This window comes from Cheilinus undulatus, linkage group 11, assembly GCF_018320785.1.
Source record: "Cheilinus undulatus linkage group 11, ASM1832078v1, whole genome shotgun sequence".
Taxonomy (NCBI): domain Eukaryota; kingdom Metazoa; phylum Chordata; class Actinopteri; order Labriformes; family Labridae; genus Cheilinus; species Cheilinus undulatus.
In genome coordinates, this window is record NC_054875.1 from 25,421,060 (window position 1) to 25,444,795 (window position 23,736).

Genomic DNA, 23,736 nt, shown 5'->3' on the forward strand with positions numbered 1-23,736 from the left:
TTTAATACCTGTGAACATTCGAACAGTAATCGGAATGGCAATGCCGTCTATTCATTGATGGTGCGCTCAAATAGACCAAGACAAGTCCAGGTTCTCTTATGTTTATCAAATTATAAAATGTGGCAGTTTTATGTCAGTTATCAAACTCAGGTCAATTTTGAGGTAATGCACCAGTCACACCAGTCACAATACAGGAGAATTTATTACTAAAACAGACTTGAATCTAGATAAAAAATAGATAACAAAAATACATAAAGAAAAGTATATTACACTGTTCAAGAGGCTGTATATGTTTGTATGTACAAGTTTCAAAATATACCCAATATTCCTCAAGTTTCTGTTGAAAAAAAAAAAAAACAACAACTCTGAAATACATAAAATAGACTTTGGACCTTAATTTACAATCTTCTATCAAGACTTGTGGAAAAGAAGGACATGGCAAAGCAAGTTAACCCTCTAGTTTGAGGGTGTAAATAAGACTGTTTTGTTAAACATGCAAGTCCTCTGAAAGGTTGAGACACATCCTGCTTTGATTATAAATCATACTCTGAGGCAATTCACAGTTGAAGACTTTTGTGCATTTTAATTGAACAAATTACAAAAATAACCCTGCTTTTGGTAAAATGTTCATACAAAGAAGGAAAAAGAATAAAGAGAACTCTCATATCTAAATATAAAGAGAGCAGTTTGGCAATTAGATAGTAGTTTACAGATTTGTCTGTTTTATACTTTAAACTGTAAAGTTAATTTTTACTTTCATATAGCAAAAGTATCAAACAATGACAGTGACACTTAAATTTAGTGCACCTGTCAGTATAAAAATTATGCAGCATATGCGTAACTCCCTGTAACATGTAAACTTTTTATGTCTGCATCAAGCTAAAAATTGCAGCTCAGAGTATGGTTTGTAAGTCAGCGTGTTTTCAAAATCTGTTCTGGCTGGCCATTTGGACACAGCTGATGCTCCATGGGCGCATCAACAAAATAACAAAACAGAGCACAGGAAACAGTGCTGGGTGCTCCATCTCATCAGTGGAGGTTGGAGTAGAAGAGCTGGTTCCTGACCTGATGAGCTGGTGTGCAAGTCGATCCAAGAACAGGACCACTCAAAGTTAAACATTGCTCATCCATCTGCATGTCTCATATTTTTAACATTGAGTTGACTTTACTAGTTCGCTCTCCATATACCGACATCACAATAGTTTGTGGTTCACAATCTCCCAGACCATCCGTCTTCTGAAGTAGGGCATGTGTTTCTGTGAACAGAAGTTGTCAGGTAAGACATCTTTACACCATTGTGGATGTTAAATGCTCTTTGAGTTTGTAGTTGATGATTACCTGTGTGAATGTGATTGGCTTGTCTTTGGTAATGTAATCTGCATATTTGCATGTGAACATCCCACAGTCGCTGCCATTCATCTGCTGTGGGATTTCCTGTGAGCCCAGGGTAAAAATATATAATGTCATTGAATATTCAACAATGCAAAACAACACTTATATTTACTGAAAATTTAACTAAATATTTGACAAATAAAAGTGATTGTCAAGTTACTACCTCAGACGTTTTTGCTAAATTTGTTAGACAATTTGTTCTTGACAAAACAATACCATTGTGGGTTTGTTCGGAAAGAGTTTCTCATTTGATTTATGTATCTATGACCCAATGGCATAGCGGAATTGTTAGTGTAAACAACAATGCTGTTTCAGACGGGTGACTGTTTCAAGCTGTCAAACACTAGCTCCACAGTATTTGCCTCATGATCGATGTGGCAAAAACAGAGCAGGCAGTATGCCAACAGATGACGATGATGAATTTTCCTTAAAGGGCTTCCACCAAGTGGTCCGACTCAGTTTGGTGTGGAATGGCAAACATTTCTTTTAGGTTGTTTTCACCGTGCGGTCCGGCTTAGTTCAGTGCGGTACAGCACGCTTTTTTTTGGTGTTTCCACAGAGAAAGGGTCCCAAAAAACCGACCCGTACCGTCCCACTTTTTGGCACCCTTCCGTAGGGGTACCAATCTTACCTAACCGTACCAAAAAGGTGGAGCTACACACACAACAATAGGGGCTGCACTGACGTCACATCAGCGTGCGACACAGCTGCTCGCCTCCGGGCTTCAAAGACGGAAGTCTGCTGTGAGAAGCGGGGGAAAACGGGAGAAAAATGGACCAGTATCTGCCTAAATTGGAAATATTTGGACTCGACGGAGATCCAAACGGTTTCCTAGTCCATGGATATTGGTATCTGGCCACAAATCAAGTTTCCTGACATTTATCTGGATGATTTTACGTACACAGAGCAGAACCTGAAGGCTTACATCAGCCTGATCCATCTGCGATGGATGAGAAACAAAATTAATGCAGACGTTTTGTGAATACGAAGGCTTTGAACCGTTCACTCTCATCTGTAACTAGTTATTAATCTACTTCTTACTTTAGGTAACCTGTGAAAACATCGCTCTGTGGTTGTTGAACTGGCTCCTAAAACTTCAGGCTGCAGACTATTTTTAAACGAGATCAGCGCACCCCGGATTTCTGACTTAATCTAGCTTGATTTTAACACCAGCTGAACTTTTACTTTATTTTCAATGCGCTGAATTCTCACAGTACAGCTCTAAACTTTCATATTTTGTTGTATAAACTGTTCTAGACTAGATATATTCCCATATTAACATAGTGTTATGACTTAAACCGTCTCTGTACACGTATTCCATCAGCTGAGGATCTTTAATGACAGCGGTTAACATCATTAAGATGTAGTTATTTTTTTAAAAGAACTTTGAGCTGAAATAAAGCTGTTTACTGCTTATTCCCAACTGATTTATGTCACTCATCCTTTCTATAACTCTGCAGCTGGACCAGCAGACTCACGATGTCTCTGACATGCATGCCTTTGCAGCCCCGCCAGCCCAAGTGAGAGCACGGGTGTCTGTGGAATCGCAAACTACTTTGGGGTTTAGCGTACCAAACCATACCAAACCAAACTGAATCAAACCGGACCCCCTGATGGAAATGCAGCTTTTGAGTTTCCATAGAGCAAAAGTTGGAAAGGGTCCCAAAAAAACAACCCGTACCGTCCCACTTTTTGGCACACTTCCGTAGGGGTACTAATCTTACCTATCTGTACCAAAAAGGTGGAGCTACACACACCACAATAGGGGATTATACTGACGTCACGTCAGCACATGACACAGCTGCTGGGCTCTGGGCTGCAAAACACGAAGTCTGCTCTATGAGGAGCGGGCGAAAACAGGAGAAAAACAGATTAATATCTGCTTAAATCTGAGATATTTGGATTCGACAGAGATCCAAACTGTTTCCTAGTCTGTGGATATTGATATCTGGCCACAAATCAAGTTTTCTTTCAAGGTTTGACTCTGATGAAGAAGCAGTGCGCGTAGAAACGTTAGTCCTCTGTACCTGATTAAACGTCATCAAGTGATTCGTGTGCTCCAGTTTCTTCATTGGGTTTACATTGTTTACCCACTGAAACACCTCTGTTTGTTGCTGGTCCTTCTGTGAGCACCGACCTCCACTAGTGGAGGGGCTGAAGCGCAAGAGACTCTCTCACCATCAAGTTTTCTGATGTTTATCTGGACCTGATTTTAAGTACACAAAGCAGAGCCTGAAGACTCACATCAGCCTGGTCTATCCATGATGGATGTGAAACTAAATCAACGCTTAAGTTTTGTGAATACGAAGCCTTCAAACAGTTGTAAATATGTACTGTAATTAGTTATTAATCTACTTCTTACTTTAGGTAACCTGTGAAAACATCGCTCTGTGGTTGTTGAACGTGTTTGTTAAACTTCGGGCTGCAACCTATTTAAAAACGAGATCAGTGCACCGAGGATTTCTGACTTAATCTAGTCTGATTTTAACACCAGCTAAACTTTTACCTTATTTTTAAAGTGGCAAATTCTCACAGTACAGCTCTAAACTTTCATATTTTGTCATATAAACCGTTATAGACTAGATATATTCACACATTAACATACAGTTATGATGCAAAATGTCTCTGAACACGTATTCCATCAGCTGAGGATCTGTACTGACAGCAGTTGACATAATTAAGATGTAGTTATTTTTGGCTGACCGCTGAGGTCAGCCCTACACATGGCAATGTCTGTGTCTAAGTAAGTAAGTAACTAAGTAAGTAAGTGACTGAGTGAGTGAGTGATGCTAATTTACAAGCCTTACAATACAGGGTTGCGTTTGCTTGTACTGAATGCTGACAGTGATGGCCACCCTCACTGTGTTTACTAGAGCCATACATACAGCGTTGCGCTATAGGCGCGGTTTACTTGTGCTGAAAGCCCTCTAATGGCTGCCTCCACTGCTCTAAATACTCAGATATAGCTTTAGCATGGCCTCTGTTTAACCAGAAATGGGCCACATTTATGTTATTACAAAGAATAAAAACAACCCTATAAGCTTTTAATGTTGGGAAAGATGTTTTTTACTCCTCTGCTGACCTGCTTTGGCATGACAATGTGATAGTTATGGGGCAAAGGGTAACTTGTGCTTGTGTACACAATGGCTGCTAGCCGAACATTAGCTCTGCCTTAGCCAGACCAACACATTTCTTCATTCACAGTTAGCACTGAGAGCAACACAGAAAGCTTTCTGCGTCAGAAAACGATGTCGCTCTTCTGCCACCCCACTTTGGCATGATTATGTGACAGTTATGGGGAAAGGGTTAGTTGTAGACAGCTAATAAGTTGTTTTGTCCCAGCTAATGACTCTAAAATCTCCGCATTTGCGTTGTTAAGAGAACGCTACTTAAAACATTTAGCAAGTCTTTCTTAGCAAGGAATATGATAAATGTGCTGTTTATTGATAATTAACAGATATAACAAAGGATAGGAACACTAAAGTAGAAATTCAACTTAATTTTACACATATAAAGTCCCTTACACACCTGTCTGAGGAGAATTAGAAATGTTCATGAAACCTGCTGCAGTTTTTATTTTATTTTAGAATAAACAGTTCATTAACAGTTACTGTTTTATTGTTAGTATAAAATTACTACCGTTACAGACTTATATCTGACAAAAAACATTCCAGTGACTCAGTGTCTGTCTTTATCAGTGAAGTCTGACAAATGTCTCTGTAGTGTTTCCTACGTACACAAAGAAGAGCTTTATTAAAGCGGGGTACACACATAAGGGTTTTCTAAATCTTCAGAGATTTTTTATCTGTTAGAGAACCCACACATGAAGATAAAAAATCAGGCATTGAACAGTTTTGATCGTACTGTGTGTGGTGTGCTCCGATAATCTCAACACAGCACACCACACACATCATGACTCTGCCCCACCACCAATCTAGAATCTCATCCTCCAAGCCAGAAATCTTGCGTGATCACACGTGATCTAACAAAAACGAAGAAGAATAAACATAGCAACAACCGGAGAACACAACACGCAACATGGATGAGGACACACAAGAGGAGGGAATGATGGTGTTCTTGGGACTATTTTTAATGGAAAAATCCCGAACTAAAACAACGAACTTTATGATGCTTCAGCAGGTCAGTCATGCTTGTTTTTATTTACGCCTGCTTCCTTGTTCCTCAGTCAGCTTGCTTCTTGATTGGCTACATTCCGTTCCACATCGCAATTCACGGCGTCATGACTCGGGCGTCGTCGGCTGGCCCCACACACATGAAGATTTTTGGTCGCAAATATTGAACATGTTTAATATTTACGATCGTTGGCCCCGACCGTTTTCTGAGCCAAATATCGGGACAAATTCACTCTTAACACACCTCAGACCACAGGATAATCTTATAGAATAATCTTATAAGACATAAGATAATCGGGCGTTTGCCGTCCTTGGTCAGGAAGGGAAGGGGGAAAATCGGGACAAAAACAGCCCGATTATCTTTATGTGTGTACCCCGCTTAAGAGGAGAAATAGAAGGAGAGAGAGGACGGCATGTAGCTATGTACATTTAAAGGGATACTTCAACATTTTGGCAAATTCACCCATTGCCATAATTCCTATAGTCTTATTAAAAGGTTTGTTACCTATAGTTTTCCGCTAAGCTAATTTTAGATCGGCGCTGCTGAGTTGGGAGCTGCTGTGCCAACTCTATGGAGTCTTACGGTATTTCGGCTTTCCCTCATCAAACTCATCAAATACACAATTCAACAACTCCAAAATGCTCTCATGGACAAGTTGTGACCTGCACATTCACCACACTATGAAATAATAATGTGTAATTATGTAACATTACGACACATGAAGCAAATACTCGGAACTACTTTCTGAGTAAACCACTGGGTGGAGTGACACAGTGCAGCAGCCATGTCTGGAGTGTAGTTCCAGCTTTGCATTTAACTTTAAAACATCTCTGTCTCGTAATGTTCCATGATTATTTTTATCTGCTCCTATTCTCACCTGGTTTTTGAGTTTGCAGAGCATAGTTTGTAAAGACACAATGGCAGATCTCTACCCAATCATATAACCATAAAATAATAACTGGGTTAACCATTTAACATTTTCATATCATCTTGTATATATTTTTTATATTTGACGGTATGATAATCAACTTCTCCTTCCTGGCCAAGCCAACAGAAGAGAGAAAGACGGACAGCGCACGGAATGAATTTAAATCACTTTCAAAGATGAAAATCAGCGCTCTTTAGAAACGGGCATGATTTTGCTGCTGCAGCTGCTTTGGGGTTGAAATTCCAGGTTTTCATGCAGTGTTTCATTTTACCAGATAAAGACTGTCCTGGACTTGATGGTGGTTTTGAAGAGTGGTTAGTTCCTGATCTGGTGATTTTGCTTCTCGCTGAGTTTCAGAGGAGATTGATGTTCTATCAGTCTGTGATCATGACATGGGTTTGACAGCAGTACCTGCCCGAAACCTAGTTAGCACCTGCAGCTGCAGGGTTTGAGCATCAGGATTCCCACTTACATTCACTTCATTCAAGATAAATCTCAGAAACGTCACTCTTTGCTCCAGAAGTCCTTCCTCCTTTTAGTAATGTCTTTTTTGTGCGCGTGTAGATAATTTTGGTTGTTTTGACATGCTGCTGTTTTAGATAACTTTGTAAACGAACCGGCAAGTTTGTGTCAGTAAACCGGGCTCTCATTGGCTCGTGAGAGTTGAGAGGAGGGGAATGGATGAGGCTGTAAGTGCTGATTGATTGACAGGTCTGTCAAGTACTCATTGCGCTGACAAGAGGCAGACTGTGCCAAGCGGGGAGAGCTGTAGTAAGTTACTATGTATAATTTCACATGCAAGATATGCCCATGCCACTGTGCTGTAAATGGCAAATGTGGGTGCGCCAGCAATGCATATGCGTGCCCATGTCCCAGCATCCAATTGGAGCAGAGAAAGGGATAAAACGTATCCCCTGGGGATGAAAATTTATCATCAGAGGGGGGATATCAGAACCAGAGGGGAGGAACCCCCTCCCCCCGGCAATTCGCATCCTGGCTTTACAACGCAGAATGAAATGTAACAACGTAAGCATACTACTACACAATGCTCTCTGCCTTCATGTCAGTAGGACTTACATGGCGCTTTTTGCTGTGCAGAGTCCAGCCTGAGGTATCCAATTCTTTCCCCTTCTTGTCCTTACTTTCCTGTTGCAGGTAGTCACTAAGGAAACAAAATCAGTAATCAATAATTTTTCATATATTTTGATGCATCATCAAAATCAGTTTTTGGAGTTACAATTAAACATGTTGTACAAATATTCTGTATATCTTGTAAATGACAAAAAAATAGATACTGAAACTTACAACAATAATCTGCATGCTTCATCATTGTTTCCTCCCATAGAATCAAAGTACATGATTGCCTTTTTGCGGAGATCCACCACCTAAGAGAAAGAGTTGCACAATAATTCACCGCTATTTGTATCCAAATATTTTCACTTTCAGGATCACAGTTTACACATTTACACTTACAGCGAGGCACCAGTGCACCCCCAAGTGGACAGGAACCAACAGGATGTCTTTAGAAAAGATGTCTGTTTTTTTGGTCCAGCGGCGGACAGCAGAATAGCCACTGCTGCGCAGCTTTGGATAGAAAAAGGTGTTGAATGTGTTGACAGATGGTAGGCTGGGGTCCTTACTGCGTTCCACTAGAAGGTTCATATAAAAGTTGATCACCTGAAAGATTGAGAGGGACGAATTTCTTTTAATTGGAAAAATAATCTGACTGAATCGTGTAAAAACAATTACAATCAATATACTGTATATCAAGAGTATATCTTACTGATATTACATATGCATTAAAAAAAGCAGTGATGGGCCATCAAGGCCAGCAAAGCCTTCTTGGGCAGATTTATAGACTTGTATCTGAAAATGTTATATAATTTTATATAAACTTAGCACAAAACAGTAAGGAAATCTGTGTTTTGTACATTAGTTCTTTGTTGTAACAAGGCTTCTTGGCAATAAATCTTATACTGTTGGAAAGACTGTTTATTACCCTTTTAAACGGTGCCACATTTGTAAGGAACATGCATTTGTGGGATGAGCAGCAGAGCTGAGTATGGGGGTTGCACCCATGAAAAATTTGCCAAATCTTCTCTGCCTGTGCCAAACAGCTTATTTTGCTGTTGCTATTGACTTTTGGTGGAGGCAAAATATATGCCACACCACTGACAAGTATGGGGCTATTTGGTTTGAAACGAATGCCTGCCAATAGTTCACATACAGATCCTACATAAGGAAGAAGTGCACTCACCTCATCATTGAGCCAGTTGAGGTTGCTGAGAGTCTGCAGGTCTTTACGTGTTAGACTGAGACCAAAACCTTCACTTAATACTTCATGAGAACTGCCTCCTCGCAGTGCCTTGTTCACCTCGGCCTCCATTTCCTATAACAAGACAAAATACATGTTAAGATATTGAAATATTAAGTTAAGCCAAATATTTATTGTAAATGTTTGTTATAATTGGTGTAAAGCTTGACAGCCTAGAAGAATAAAAAGCAGAGCTGTTTTAATGTTACAGGTTGGGTGCTCATGGAGGTACAATGACCTCACCTCTGTCAGTTCAGGGAATTCCGGTTTCTCTTCGACAGGCTTTGGTTCTTCTATCACAGGAGCCAGAGGAACCTCCTTCTCCAAAGGAACTCGAACGTGGACCTCCACATCTGGGCTACGCTGCCCTTCTTCTGACAGCCGCTGGGAGCCAGAAATGGGATTAGACAGGTTAGGAGGTTAAGAGGAAGAAAAGGAACAGATTTGATAAAGGTAGGCCTGAAAGAGGGCTCACCTGTCTCAGCAGCTGGGCAGCTAAGGCCTCCTGCTCCTCTATCTGTCTCCGTCTTTCTCTCGCCCGAGAATCATACATGCTAGTCCTGCAGTGAGCAAAAAGAATTAGTTGTCCTCCACTCAAACATGAACCAATTAAATAATGGATACCAGTAATGAAGGCTTTAGAGTGTACTTACAATTCTTTGATCCATAACTCAGCTTGGAAACATGGCACACTGTAAACACAGAAAAGTACATCAATGCGGGAACACGAAAAAAATGTTTTAATAGTGACTCACTTTGCTGTCTTATTCATAATTTTTCAGCAATTACACAAACTCTACACAAAAAATACTAACCTTGACTTGTCTTGCTTTTTACCCTTTTGCTCATTTACAATAATAACAGAATCACCATCATGGGCTGAAAAAAAAAGAGAGTGATCTCAACTCAACAGGAAATAAAGAAACAAGCACATATTTTATAAAGGTATACCAACAGACAATGGATACAATTCTATTAAGAGTAGACAAAAGTGTTTGAAGATTAACCTGATGATTGTGTGTCCTGAGATGAGTTATCCTGCAGGGCAGATGGGGAGGGGACTGAAGCCAGAGTAGCTGCTCTGCTGGAGCTGATGTCTGAGTCCAGACACCATGCATGACTCCCTGGCCGGTTGTTGGAGGCCCCAACTGGGCTGGGGAGGTTGCTGGAGCTCTGACTGGACAAGCCCCTCGGGCTGGGGGGGCTGCTGGGTCCCTCTGAAGTTCCTTCCGCAACCGACCCGGTCGGAGATGAGACTTGTAGAAGTCTACGGCTGGTAGTCAGAAAGCTTGTGCTGATGAGGAAGATAAAACAGGCAAGATGAAAGGACAGCAATTAAGCATAGAATACACACATTGAATATGGGGTTGTTTAAGTTTTCTGTATCTGATCAAATACATACAAATCTCTATGTGACCTCATGATGGCGTGTGAGCTGCCGTTGTGAAGGAAGGAGGACTGACCAGCTGAGACCATGGTCAGAAGCTGCCTGTAGACCTCCTTCTCCTCTTCTCGCACAGACTGAACAAAATCAGAGGAGAACCATGCCGTCACACAGAGATGCAACTGAAAGGAAATCCCATGATTCCATATTGTGCTGGTGTCTGACCTCTTGCGCAGTGCAGTGGAGCCTGGCCCTGTGTATGTGACCAGATGAGGTGCTGTGTGTTGGACTCTGGACCACTTTGATGGGGAAGGTCTTCTCATACATGCTGGTGCAAATGCTGCTTGTTGCTCCACGAGACAAACTGCAGATACAAATATGAACTGTTATAATCAAACATCCTCAGTTGAGATTTACCCACACAGTATGGTAATAAACCTTTTTAATCAAAGTACTTTTTCTAAAGAGGAAAAAATGCTGTAGGGAATACCTTGGTGTTCCATATGATCTGAGATTCAGAGGCCTGCCCAGTCGTGGAGCAGGGTGCGATTCTGGAGTAATGGAGGGTGGTATGCTGACTGGGTGGCCATTCGTTTTTGGCACTTCACGATGTACAGGATTCATGCACACTTGCCGTCTACAGACTTTTGATCCCATAACAAACTTTTCACTACGCAGGCAATCTAGAGTCAGAGGAAAAAAATCAGTTTAACTGTTAACTTATCTCCTTGCACTAAAGTATATACAACATTCAAAATCTTAATGTAAAATGTTACATACACTCTCTAATTGGGGAAAAATAAACTATTGGTCCAGCATTAGCAATCCCAATGTTGCCCTATGACATCCGGTTTACTTTTTTTGTTGCAAAAAATGCTGCTGTTGCTATATAGGGCTATATAAGACAGAAAAGTTTCAAGTATAGCACTCTAGAATTGTTCTTCTGGTCCCTGGAAATACTAAACCTCTTTCAGTGTCATCTTTGCAGAAGCAGCTCTTACTCAGCACAATAGTTTGCCAACCCAAGACCTACTTCTGCTCGCTTATTTGCTTTAGTGTTATTTCATGGCAGCATTTTTGAAGTATTTACATCAATTGCAAACATGATTCTAGCCACATTAAAAATAACTGCATGCACAATAACATTTTTCTCCAAAATTGCACAGCCTACATAGTAATATAAGCTTGCCTGATTTGGATGTTTTCCAATCCAGCGATGTAGAAGGAGCAGCGAATATCCTATCCACCGAGTTCCTTTCTGAGATCTTAAACAAACAGGTCATATTTTAAAAAGGCAAAGACAGTTATGGGATTCACAAGCCAGACCCTAATCATCCCTTACTCACCAGCCTCCCAGTCCAGACTGCTGCTGATGTTGAGGGCTGCGGCTGGAGGTCTCCAGGTGGTGGACCAGGGGAGGCAGGTAATATATTTCTCAAGGTAGGGCTCACATTGTTCCTCATCCATGTAGCCACACTGGAGCTATGATTCTTAACCCCTTCAGCTGCAATCTTGACTGAGTCAATAAGATCCCCTAAAGGTATGTGAAACAGAAGGGGAAAAAAGAGTCTAAGTAAGTGTATGCCCATTTCACTGTATCCAGACAATATTCGTCAACGTTAGTGGACAATTACCCATTCGAGATCTCTTTATCATCAAGCCATCTTGGTCGATATTATGCCCATCTTCCAGACTGAAAAAAAGATCGATGCTGTTCAGTTTACAACACTTTCCAGCCTAATAGTCACACTCAGAGAAGACGGTTTTCCTCACGTTACACCACATGATTTCAACGTTACCAAACAAAAAGAAAGACCTAAGCGTTAACGACGTAAAACTAAGTAATTAGCTCAAATAACCTGAAAGGCAGTTTAGCGTTGGTTTCATATAGTGTGTTTTAAACACACTAACCTACTGTTAAAGAAAAGACTTCATACCTTTCAATTGGTCTTTTCCGCCTCATCTGACCATCTCCTGGTGTCCGGCGTGTATCCGAGTCCTCCACAGCTGGTACACCATTGCGAAAATTGGCCAAACTTGTTCCAAACCATTCGTAGATTTTATTTAACATGGCTCAAAAGTTTTTAAAAATAGCACCGCGGTCTGTGGATAAATCGCCCAATCAACGCCGCCGTCCAGTCTAACTTATCCGACAATTAGAGTCAAAACAAAAGACGCTGCTGCGCTTCATTCGACTGAGGGAGGTTAGCTGAGGCTATTCCGACGGCTAACGGTTCTCACAAATATCATTTTACTTTCCAAGGAAACACGCTAACCGTTAGCTAGTTAGCACAGAATTAGCTAATAGCCTTGCTAGACACTTTGCGTACAGCTTTGCTAGCTAACGTTGTTAGCTACACGGCTAATTTATGGAAGTGTGTTTAAATTCTTACAGGAATGCGATAAGTCGCAACCGACGCGTTCAAAAAAACGGTTATCATTTTGATTCACACCAAAAGTCGTTTATATATCCTTAACGTCACTTTAAAATGCATATAAAGTCGTTGAAGAATATTATCTCCCGCTTCTTCCTCATTCAAAACCACAACATGGCTGAACGGGACGCCCAAACATCGCTCAGCGTGATTGGATGACTGGATGCTGTAAGTCCGAGTGTACACGAGTGTCACTGGTTCGTTGCAGACTGTGGAGGAGCATTTAACAACACGTCACACCCGGCAGCTATGACTGCTGAGCACGATTTTACTTCCAACACATGTTCGCAGCATTTCCACGCACATTGAGCCTACTGCCCCTATTACCTTTACCTGCATGTTTTTGTTTGCTCACAAATGTTACTAATAAGAAGAGTTACTAAACTGACAATTTGCATAAAAGTAAATTTAGAAATGAACTAAACTTATCGAAAGATTCAATCTGGTATGTTAATTCCGTATGGTTCCCAACCTGTCTGCTTTGACATAGTCAAAATTAGACGTATATTATTCTAAAATCATGATTAGAATTTACAATGACATATAAGGGCCCATCTAAAAGATTGAAAAACTGGGAATTATGTGGTTTTTGGGCAAAGAAGTAAATTCTTTGGCAAGAAAACAAAACATTGTGAATATAAGGACGTACATTTACAAAACAAACTCAGATTTTTGGGTTTAAAAACTTGGAAATTTACAAGGAAAAACTAGGAATTTCTCAGTTTAAAAAAAATCGTACAATTTGACATTACAAACTCTAACATTTTAAGCTTTTAAAATCATAAATATAGAACTGTGTAAATAAAAACATACCAGACTGAGAACTGTTGGATTTTGACTTTTTGACTTAACCCCAGAAGTTCGAAATTTTGGTTCACTTATATTTATGACTGTTAAATTAAAAAAGGATTTTTTTTCCTACATAAATTTGTGACTTTTTAAACTACAGGATTTTTAGTGTCTTTTTGAAATCAACAGATTTTGTTTATAACCTAATTTTCTTTTTCAAGAGTAGCCCTAATTCAACACTGTAATAATGGATAGTATAGGTCCTAATCAGACATCCCATTCTCTCACAATAAGTATGCTCTTTGGTGTACAGATAGAACTGCATTTTTAACAGTACCGATTATGGTGGTTTTGGTGGGGGATATCCACATAGCAAAGGGTGCCTACCAACTTTATTAATGTTGAAGTTGGGCCAACTGATGTATACTGAATATTTTCATTGGATTTTTTCTTCCATCTCACCATTTTTAGCTATGAGCATTTTATGTCAACTAAATGGCAACATAGTGTACTGAGTTTAGCCCCTTAACTTAAAACAGCTGTGAAACTTAATTTTTACAGTGAATGTCATGTGAAGAGTGACATTTAAAACACAGGTGATGTAGATATGTTAAATATCAAAATTTAGAGAGAACCATTGATTGCATTCATACATGATCACCATTTAATAAATACAACAACATCCATGCCAAGGTGAAATGCAGGATGATCTTAAACAATACACTGCATTAATATCATTAGAAATATAATCCAAGGCCACTTCTGAAGAGTTTAAAGTCCATGGCAGGCTTCAAACTTGTCATAGTTATCACTCACTTTCTGGAATATAACATTCTGTCATAAAAATAAACTTCAGATATTATGAAACACAGCACTTTAAACATTCACGAAAAGTCTTATCAAAAGTCACATTAAAGCCACGCACACATGGCATCATCATATTTATGTTCAGTTACAATGTGTCACCACATTTAACTGTGTCTTAAAGCTTTGTTGTATTGAGACCAACATGTTTATTGCCATCATTAAGGTTTCTCAAACAAAATCTATCTATTGGAAACTGATTTCTCAAAATACTCAATTAAAAGAATGCAGGTATAAAGATGCAAATGATTTAGACAAGTGTAATAGGTCTAATAAACACTGCATTAAAGCAAAGTGGTGCAAAAATCAAGATACATAACTGAAAGTATACAGTGAAACAAATCAATGCACAGATAAACAGCAAGATCAGAAACAAGTAAAATTTGCTTATTATTTTTAAAGGGTCATCAACAAAGTCAGAATCAAAATCAAATTTTGTAATACTAGAAAGGAGGGAAATGTCTTCAAGTCTCTTATGATCTGTGCTTTCAGTCTCTAAGTCAAAACCCACAGGAATAGTTCAATGATAGGATGACTACAACCATACATGGCATTGTTATTTTCTTTTAGTCGTGCATGATGTATAATAACTCAAACTCCCTCACAGAGTATTGACATCTGTAGTTAGTTTTTGTGATATTCAGTAGGCATTGACACCCGTACAGCTACACATGAACACTCACACTAGGCTTTATCTACCTTAGGTAAAGGGAGAATACAGATCACTCTATCTATTTAAAAGGTAGAGCTAGTATGCTAACCCATAATGTGTTTTGTTTTAGATCATGCTAGAGAGAAGGTAATGGTTTTTTTTTTGACATTGTGGATATCATTGCTTATTAATGTACATCCATGTGCATGCATAGCTGTACAAGAAAATTGCAATGTAATTACATCACTAACGTCAGGCACAACATAAAGCTACAGTTAGATTTAGAAGCACTACCAGCACAATCGACAATATTTTAAGGAGTCATATCACATCTGGCCAATTGTTCATCTGCTGTCTGTTAGGTAAGAAAAGTAGAGTGATTGTTTATTCTCGTTTTGTCCCAAAGATCTGGAGAAAGAAGGAGAAGATATAGATGATATCTAGGTAGATGTTGAGAGTGGCAAAGATGTAATCTTCTGGGCTCATAGTGTAGCGTTTGTTTCCCATGAGGAGCTGGGTGTCAAATGCCAAAAACTGCAACAGAAAATAAAACAGATTAGAAATCCTTGCCTTTCTCTCTTATTCTGACATTGAACAATGATGAGTATTTCTCTCTTTTACCATCGTGAACAATATGGCTCCCAAAACAGCGTAGATTGCATCCAACCAGGGGACCTAAATGCAATAAATGACTTGATCAACCATAGTGAATGTCTTCAATCACAAAAAAAGACCAGCTATGTAACATCTGAACAGATTTTAGAAATAGTATATGATCTCAGATGGAGTCAATTATTTTCTAGTCTAGCAATTTTGTTTTGTATTGCTTGTCCCTGTATCCTTGTTGTCTGTCAACCCTCCCTTACATCTGGCTCAAAGTCATACTTACATATTGGAAGGGAAGAACAATTGCCAGCACCAGCCCAGAGATAAACATGACCATGCAGAAGACAAAGAGCACCCCTTGGCATGATGTCACGTCAATCTAAATGAAGAGCGCAGATTAAATCACACTTAAGTATGTAAATACAATAAAATTCTATGAGGAAAACCTGGTACACTTGACTTGTTTTAAATATGAATCACTCATACATAATAAACACAGTACAGAAAAGGAAAAATTGAAATTTTATCACCTTAGTTTGGAAGCTGAAGACTGTGACGAGGAGACAGACTGCTGCTGTGATACCCAGACACATCACTACTGACTTTGTATTATAGAAGCTATAAAAAAAAATTCCAAATTTAAGAAAGAAACTATAAAACAGGATAAATATTATGTTTTTGAAAAGCCCCTTTCACCATCTACAAAGGCATTCTGACATTCTCAGTGGAATCTGCATAATTATCCAGATCCAAACATCATTAAACAAGCTTAGAGGGGCTCTAAAGCAAGAAGACAGAATGCAAAGTAACTTAACTCAGACATTGAAGTTTACCTGGACAATGTCCCTGTCATGTACGACAGTGAGAGAGTCTGTAATAGAACATAAAATAATGGGAATCAACAGCATTTACTCAAATCTATCTGGGCAAGTCATGACTGCAGATTCAAAAATATATATTTACACAGTTGTATTAGATAATTGAAATGACAGTTTATGTAACATACATTTTATCAACAATTTATGAATATTATTTATCCACAAATGGGCATTATGAAATATCTAATACATGCAAAAAACATTAGAAATATTTGCCCTGTACTCACAAAAATGGCGAGCAGAATAAGATTCCATGGAAACTGTCTCCTACAGAAGAAAGAAATTCAAGTTTCAGTTCTGCTGGTGATGTGATTTTAATTATTATTATTATTGTTGCAACTTACTTTTAGGAAATTTAAACTGACCTTGGTGCTGAGCAGCAAGACAAGGTCAAATATGTGACAAAAAACACTGCGCTGTTGGAAAACACACCATTGGTGAAGTAGCAGTCAGACAAAAGTGTAATCAGGCAAAATTATAGCATGTATTTTGACTTCAGGGTGAGAAAGCGAAACTTACAAAGAGGCCCAGTACCACCCAGGGTTGGTCTGAATGTAGTCCTTTACAGGGTCACTAGAAACAACATAATGTAGAGCGGGTAAATATACCAATACATTTGTATAACTTGTTTTGCCAAATGTAGGGGTCACTGAGAAGGGTAAGTGCACTTACCAGAATGTGAAAAGAGCGACGATGGCCAGAGTGATCAACAGCTGGATCATCAAGATGGAATAAACCTAAAGAGAGCAAACAAGAGTGAAATAGACAGCAAAATTAAACATGCACTCATACTAAGGCCTTTATGATTTCAAAATGGTCTTTAAGAGAAACATCATCTAATATAGAGCTCATATTGATAGCAAAGTCATGTTGAAGCTTTAGATGCCTTTCGGATGAAGATCCTTCGGATGTTGCAGTCATCCCAGGAGAACTCAGAGAGCATCTCAACATCATTGTAGCACGGAGCACTAGTGCCTGGAAAACAGATTTAGACAAGACTTTTTCATGGTTTTTAAAGCATTGTTCACCAAGATGTGCAAATGGTATCCCCATTTCTAAACGTACAGTGCTTAATAAATTTATTAGACCACCTGTCATAAAAATGAGAAAACATAATTATTTTAGAAATCTTTCAAAAACTTATTTAAAACTAAAAATGTTATTATTTATTTGGCAAATAACAAACTGAAACAACTAATAGTCCTTTTTCACACATAATAACCAAAAAACGTAATATTTTGTATGGCCTCCTTTGGCCTTGATAACAGCTTGCATTCTTGCTGGCATTGTTTTTATGTACTTTTCGACAGTCTCTTTTGTTATTGAGTTCCAAATAGTTTCTAGCTGTTCCCACAGACTTGCTTTAGATGAAACTTTTGAGCAATCAATCTTTGAATCTACTAAATCCCAAATTTGTTCAATAGGATTCAAACAAACTTTGACTTGTTCGGTCCATTGGTTCCAGTACTCCAGATTCCTTTTTCTTGGTCGAATATTCTCTGCACAGCTTTGAAGTATGCTTGGGGTCATTGTCTTGTTGGTATATGAACCCATGACCAATCAGATTCAGTCCAGAAGGGATTCCATGATGCACTTAGATGTTGTAGTAGACGTTCTTGTTCATGATTTTTACTAATTTGTCCACGCCGCATCCACAAATGGAACCCCATACCATAATGGAATCTCCACTGTGTTTCACTGTGGGTGCCATGCATCTGGCATCAAAACGTTCTCCAGCTTTTCTGCAGACAAAAAACATGACGACGCTGACCGAAGAGTTCAAAATGGGACTCGTCCGTCCAGAGTACCTTCTTCCAGTCATCAACAGTCCAGTGTTTGTGCTCCCTGACAAATCTGAGGCATTTCTGGATGTTTGCAGGCCTCAATAATGGCTTCTTAGCAGCTGTTCTTCCCTTTAAGCCTTGTTCCTTCAGTCATCTGCTTATGGTCATTCTGGAGACTTTCTCAGACTCTGATCTAGAAGCATTCATCTCTGCCTGGAGATCAGCAGTGGTCTTTTGTCTGTCTCTAGTACTTAAAATCTTGAGGTATCTAACATCTGCTTCAGTTAACTTTGGTTTCCTGCCTCTTCCTTGGCACATTTTGTAAGTACCAGTGTCGGCAATTGACTCCAAAGCATACTTGACCACACTGTGAGAACACTTTATGTCTTTCCCTATTTGTCTCAGAGACCATCCAGCATCATGAAGTGCTTTTATGTGGACTCTTTCATTTTCAGTGAGCTCTCCACATTTTACCAATTTGAATACGAATGAGGAATTTCAAACTGATTTTACCTTTTTATACCCAAACTTGAGCTGGCTCACTGGGCTTCTCTGAGAAGTCAGAAATTAATCACACATAACATTCAACCACTGAAACTAATTTTTCTGTTCAGGAATGCAAGTAAATAACTATAACTTGACATACTAATCAAGAAATAATAATGTGCTTTACTATTTCTTTCAGTTTTTTTGTAAATCAGTAAATTTGAAAATTCATGGATAACAATAGTAATTCTATTTTAGCATTGAAAATATCATTTGGGTTAAAGAGCTTCTACATATTGGTGTATTAACCATTGCAGAAACATAAAAAAATGATTTTGGTAATTACCAAAGCTGTTAATTTAGGGCAGCTGTGGCATAAACCTTACTTTGGGTGGTGGTCTAATAAATTTGTTAAGCACCGTATATGATTACGACACAGCAACTTAAAATAGTTGAAAATACAATGTTGAAACTTTGTCATACCTGCAGTGGCTTCTTCATAGCTGGGAGGAGATGGTGGCACCAAATCTTGTCCACTGGAGGAACCCCCAGTGGCCTTGTTTGCAAGTAACAGCTAAAGGTCAAAAGACAAGCAAGATTAGCAAAAACATGGGTCATACTAACTTAAGACAATGGGAAAATAAGTGTTGCTTTTAACTTAAAACAGTTTCAGAATGTAATATGAGCTGGTCCATTAAAATTCACTAGTAGTTTGGACTTTGGACTAATTTCATGATCTCATAGCATATTTCATATTGCTTCCAATCCAATCCAATCCAATCCAACTTTATTTGGTAAGCACTTTAAAAACAACCACAGTTGACCAAAGTGCTGTACAGGAGAATAAATAAAAATACATATGCTTGGGATAAAAGATTGTAAGTCAAATCAGAAACTTCAGGAAATTCTAAATTTAAGTATTTATTCAAGGACAACATGATTTTAAAAACAAGAAGTTTAAGTAATGGCTGTTTTACTGGACAAGGATAAATTCCAATTCTTGAATGTTTATGTTAGTAGTGTGCAGTGATGTGCAAGTTCATAATCAAAACAAGCTAGCTCAAAATTCAGTTCACACAGTTTTGATTTTTAATGATGATGAGCTGTGTGGTTGAATTAAATACATTTAATAAACCAGAAATAATATTCATTTTTAATGTTACAGGCTGTTTTGTCTTACCTGTACAAAAGTGGTGTCAGTTATAAGGGTTTTAGGAATTCAGCTTTTATAGAAAGATCTATTTGACATTAAAACTGGCACTTGACTGACAGGTTGAAGTTGCATGAAAAGAAGTGTCAGAGAATAATGCAAATAATGAGATGGAGATTATATATAAGTTATCATCTCTCATAATCTGATGTTTTTAATTCAATAGCATTAAGGAGAAACAAAAGGAATGTTTCACATGCATGCAGGGAAAACTAAAGTAACTTTGCAAGTTACTGCAATGACCAAAGAACTATCCCAGAAACACTTCAGAATAAAAGCATTGTCTGAAACCAAGGTACTCTAACCACAGAAACAAACTGACTGGGCTTTTAATTTGAAAAACTCTGAGGTGTACCATACCTATCATGTCAGCCTTGACAGACAGGATGCACAGAGGTGTAGAGAGACCTGACTCCAGCTCTCTGGGACAGACAACTTTCTGCACTTCCCAAGTTATGAGCAAATGTTCAGCAGCCTCAGACAGAACTACTTTCAGGCTTCACATTTTGAAAAATGAACCGATCAGTTCAAAGTTTACCAAAATAATGAATGCGCTCAATGAATGTGCTCATTTGACACACTTATGTGTAACACTGGCATTGTGGCATTGCATTTTACAGACAGTTCCGTTGAAAGTGTTTAAATCCCTATAACCCACCCATTATAATGTTTTGATGCATCTGTCGAGACATTTTAACTTCTTATAGGCTAATTGACTGTTCAGTTATGATTTATGGACTCCAACACATAAATTTAGCAAAAAATTTAGGAAATTTGTGTTTTGTATGATTATTTGTTGTAACAATGCTTTTTGGCAATAAATTTTACACATTTTAGAAGCTTGTATATTTCTCTTTTATATGGCCTCACATTTGTAAGGAAAACGCATTTATGGGATGAGCAGCAGAGCTGAGGATGTGGGTTGGGTCCACAAAATATTTGCCAAATCTTCTCTGCCATGCAAACAGTGTACTCTGCTGTTGCTATTGACTCTTGTTTTGAGCTTTTAGTACCCCCAGGTGCTGACAATTACATGCCTGATTGGTACCTGATTGTCAGCACCTGTGAGGATGGGCCCTGCTACAGGGATCTGTTCAAAGAATTGGCATACCGTGTTTGACTGATCTGGATAAGACCTGTGCAACTGGCAACTTCAAGCTTCCGCAAAACTAAAGTTTCAGCATTATCTGGACTGAGCCCTAGTACCATCTGTTAACTGAAGGCCAATTTTCGTGCAACTGGGGATGTCAGAGACAGGCTGCAAAGTGGGCATCCCAGATGACTCCCCAAGAAGACTGTTTCCTCACCCTGTTTGCACTTAGGTTGTCTTCTATAGATTTGCAGTCAACGTTTTCAGGAAGAGATTATTGTTTATCCCAGACAATCTGGAATAGGCTGCACACAGCAAATCGCTGGTCTCATAGGGCTGCCAGGAGGCATACTATAACTGCCCTTTACTGCCCTTTTGCGCAAGTGTCGGCAATCTGAACATGTGTAGGAACGTTATGTTCAGTGAGGAGTCCAGATCCTGATAGAGTAACATATTTTGGTGGAGGCAGTGTGATGTTGTGGGGCAGCATCTTCCTCACTGGAGAAACAAGGCTTGCCACTGGTTGGCAATCTCAATACAGAGAGATGTTGAGATGAGATTCTGCAACCAGTGGCAATCTCATATCTCCAGTCTGTGAGCGAACTCTATCCTCCAAGATAACAACACTCGTCCACACAGGGCAGGGTTTATCAGAGACTACCTCCAGAATTTGGGATTTGAAAGGATGGAATGGCCTGCCAGCAGTCCTGACCTTAAGCCCATTGAAAACTGGTGGGATATGCTTGGGCGGGCTGTTTGTGCCAGGGTGACCAACACATCCACATCAGGTGACTTGTGACAAATGCTGGTGGAAGAATGAGATGCCATCCCACAGCAGTGTGTGACAAGGCTGGTGACCAGCATCAGGAGAGGGTGTGTGTGGTTCTTCCACACACAGCTGAGGCTCCTGTTTGTTAAATGCATAAATTGTTACATTGTCAATATGTCTTGTTTCAGACTTCAATCATTTAATCCATCAAACTAGAGTCAATGGCTGAATGAGCTGTTTGGCATTGGCAGAGAAGATTTGTTAGGATTTCAACTCATTGAGTACCATTGACATATATATATATACGTATAGGGCTGGCACTCAATGAGTTAATAGCCAAGGTATAACCCACATACTCAGCTCTGCTGCTCACCCCACAAATGTGGCATCATTGAAAAGGGAAATAAACAGGCTTTCTAATTGTTTAACATTTATTGCCAAGAAGCATTGTTACAACAAAGAAATAAACCACCAAACACAAATTTCCTTCTTTTGTTATATATGGTTTTTTTGAAATGTGTTCCAGCACTTTAGATTAACTGAAGCAGATACACCTTCAAACATAAATCTTAACACCTGAACAGTTCTTACAGACAATAGCGAAATTGTCTCCTGTTTTCAAGATTTCATGACGAAATTACCAGCTACTAGCAAAAAATGCGTAACAGTTGACGCTGGAAATACAGGCGTTTGCTGGATTTAGACAAAGTAAGTATTACTTTACAAATAATGTAGGCCCCTGTGCTATAAAAATTTAATCCTGTGAATGAGCTTTTGACAGTGGGCACATTAAAAAATTCCCAAACTTATCTGTAGGAAAGAAAAAGAAATGGGTTGTCATGGTGACGCAGTATGGTAAAACAAGCTCGTGACGCATATCCACAAACATACCATAACCTCGAATGGGCTTAACCCCTTAGCAAAATGAAAAAACACAAGAAGTACGACAATGAATGAAACATAACATTCCAACGACATTATGTAATCAGAAACACTACACCGTCTGGACACAACACAACAGCCATGAAATTATGATCCTGTCAAATTATTGTTATTAATTATGATGACGCAGTCTGCAAGTTTGAACTGCGTTTTATTCTCATGAATCATTTGGGACCACACACCAACTGACTGTTAAATAACAAAGTAGTTCATTTACAGAAATCCAAAATATAGCTCTAGGTTAGACGATAGAAATTACAAAAAGATTAAATGGATGGCATTATTTTAAAAAAGCTCATACCTTGCCCTGTGTCATGATGCCTCTCTGACGTCCTCCAGTAGGTTGTCTTACTCTGGATGCCAGTCAATGGGGATCTTGTGTCTCCTTTCTTGAGGATATCGATCTCGAAGGCGGCTATTTACACGGTGAGAAGTGACCTCAGACTATCCGGGCTCTTCTGTTCGGGCTGAAAACCCTCTGAAGATTTTGTGATGCAATCCCAAAACAATGACTGATCCCCCTCCCTCACCCACCGAGAGATGTTCTAGTAGAATCCAGGTGAAGCTGCAACACAGGGAAGAGCTGGGACCGTACCACAGCACCAAATTAAAGGGGGAGGATGACTGCCTCATGTGTTACAAAGGAGAAAAATCTAGAGAGGTCAGGAAACATGATATACAGTGTATATATATATGCAATATTATAGGCAAGATTTCATATTGACTGATGTTTGCTTGGAAATGTAATCATCATTATTGCCATATGTTTAAATTTCTGTCAGTATTTACAACACTGTAAATACTGGCCTATATCAGATGTAATTGTTTTCAGCATGTACTAATAAATATGTGGCACAACTTAAGTTTTCTTTGTTCAGCCTCATTCCTTAAACTTTAAAGTGTGTTTGTGGACTGAAAATGTGAATATGATTAACCTAAGGCACAATTAGGAGTTTTAAAACTTTTAATTGTACCTCTTAAAATGACTGACTATATTATTCAGATCAATATCAACATATCAAATAGCGGCAAAATCCAATAACATGCATCCATGTAAGAATAAACAGAAAAAAAAATCA

The 23,736-nt window shown here is 39.0% G+C and overlaps 2 protein-coding genes across 2 annotated transcripts; both read right to left on the bottom strand.

The window, feature by feature from the left end:
* Window positions 1-127: 127 nt before the first annotated feature.
* On the bottom strand, window positions 128-12,746 carry senp1 (SUMO specific peptidase 1). The gene is made up of 18 exons (XM_041800219.1): window positions 12,090-12,746; window positions 11,787-11,845; window positions 11,499-11,686; window positions 11,342-11,417; window positions 10,643-10,835; window positions 10,378-10,516; window positions 10,171-10,289; window positions 9,776-10,062; window positions 9,584-9,647; window positions 9,422-9,460; window positions 9,244-9,328; window positions 9,012-9,152; window positions 8,712-8,843; window positions 7,928-8,131; window positions 7,760-7,839; window positions 7,532-7,616; window positions 1,339-1,434; window positions 128-1,256 (listed from the first exon to the last, which is right to left on the bottom strand). The coding sequence occupies exons 1-18, from the start codon at window positions 12,221-12,223 to the stop codon at window positions 1,194-1,196; spliced, it is 2,184 nt and encodes a 727-aa protein (XP_041656153.1). The 5' UTR covers window positions 12,224-12,746; the 3' UTR covers window positions 128-1,193.
* A 1,282-nt stretch (window positions 12,747-14,028) lies between these two features.
* Window positions 14,029-23,205, bottom strand: LOC121517672 (protein lifeguard 2-like). The gene is made up of 12 exons (XM_041799637.1): window positions 22,959-23,205; window positions 19,130-19,220; window positions 17,263-17,351; window positions 17,049-17,113; window positions 16,896-16,949; window positions 16,742-16,792; window positions 16,604-16,643; window positions 16,332-16,369; window positions 16,029-16,116; window positions 15,782-15,877; window positions 15,514-15,567; window positions 14,029-15,426 (listed from the first exon to the last, which is right to left on the bottom strand). Exons 1-12 carry the CDS (start codon window positions 22,971-22,973, stop codon window positions 15,277-15,279), a joined length of 831 nt encoding a protein of 276 aa, XP_041655571.1. The 5' UTR covers window positions 22,974-23,205; the 3' UTR covers window positions 14,029-15,276.
* Between the last annotated feature and the right edge of the window lie 531 nt (window positions 23,206-23,736).

Coding starts and splice junctions, on each gene's coding strand:
- senp1 (XM_041800219.1), bottom strand. CDS start 12,223: ATGTTAAATAAAATCTACGAATGGTTTGGAACAAGTTTGGCCAATTTT. Junction 10,836..11,341: donor TTGGAAAACATCCAAATCAG/GCAAGCTTATAT, acceptor CTCTGACTCTAG/ATTGCCTGCGTAGTGAAAAG. Junction 10,290..10,377: donor TCCACTGCACTGCGCAAGAG/GTCAGACACCAG, acceptor GATTTTGTTCAG/TCTGTGCGAGAAGAGGAGAA.
- LOC121517672 (XM_041799637.1), bottom strand. Junction 16,117..16,331: donor ATGACAGGGACATTGTCCAG/GTAAACTTCAAT, acceptor TTTTTTTTATAG/CTTCTATAATACAAAGTCAG. Junction 15,568..15,781: donor TTGTTCTTCCCTTCCAATAT/GTAAGTATGACT, acceptor TATTGCATTTAG/GTCCCCTGGTTGGATGCAAT.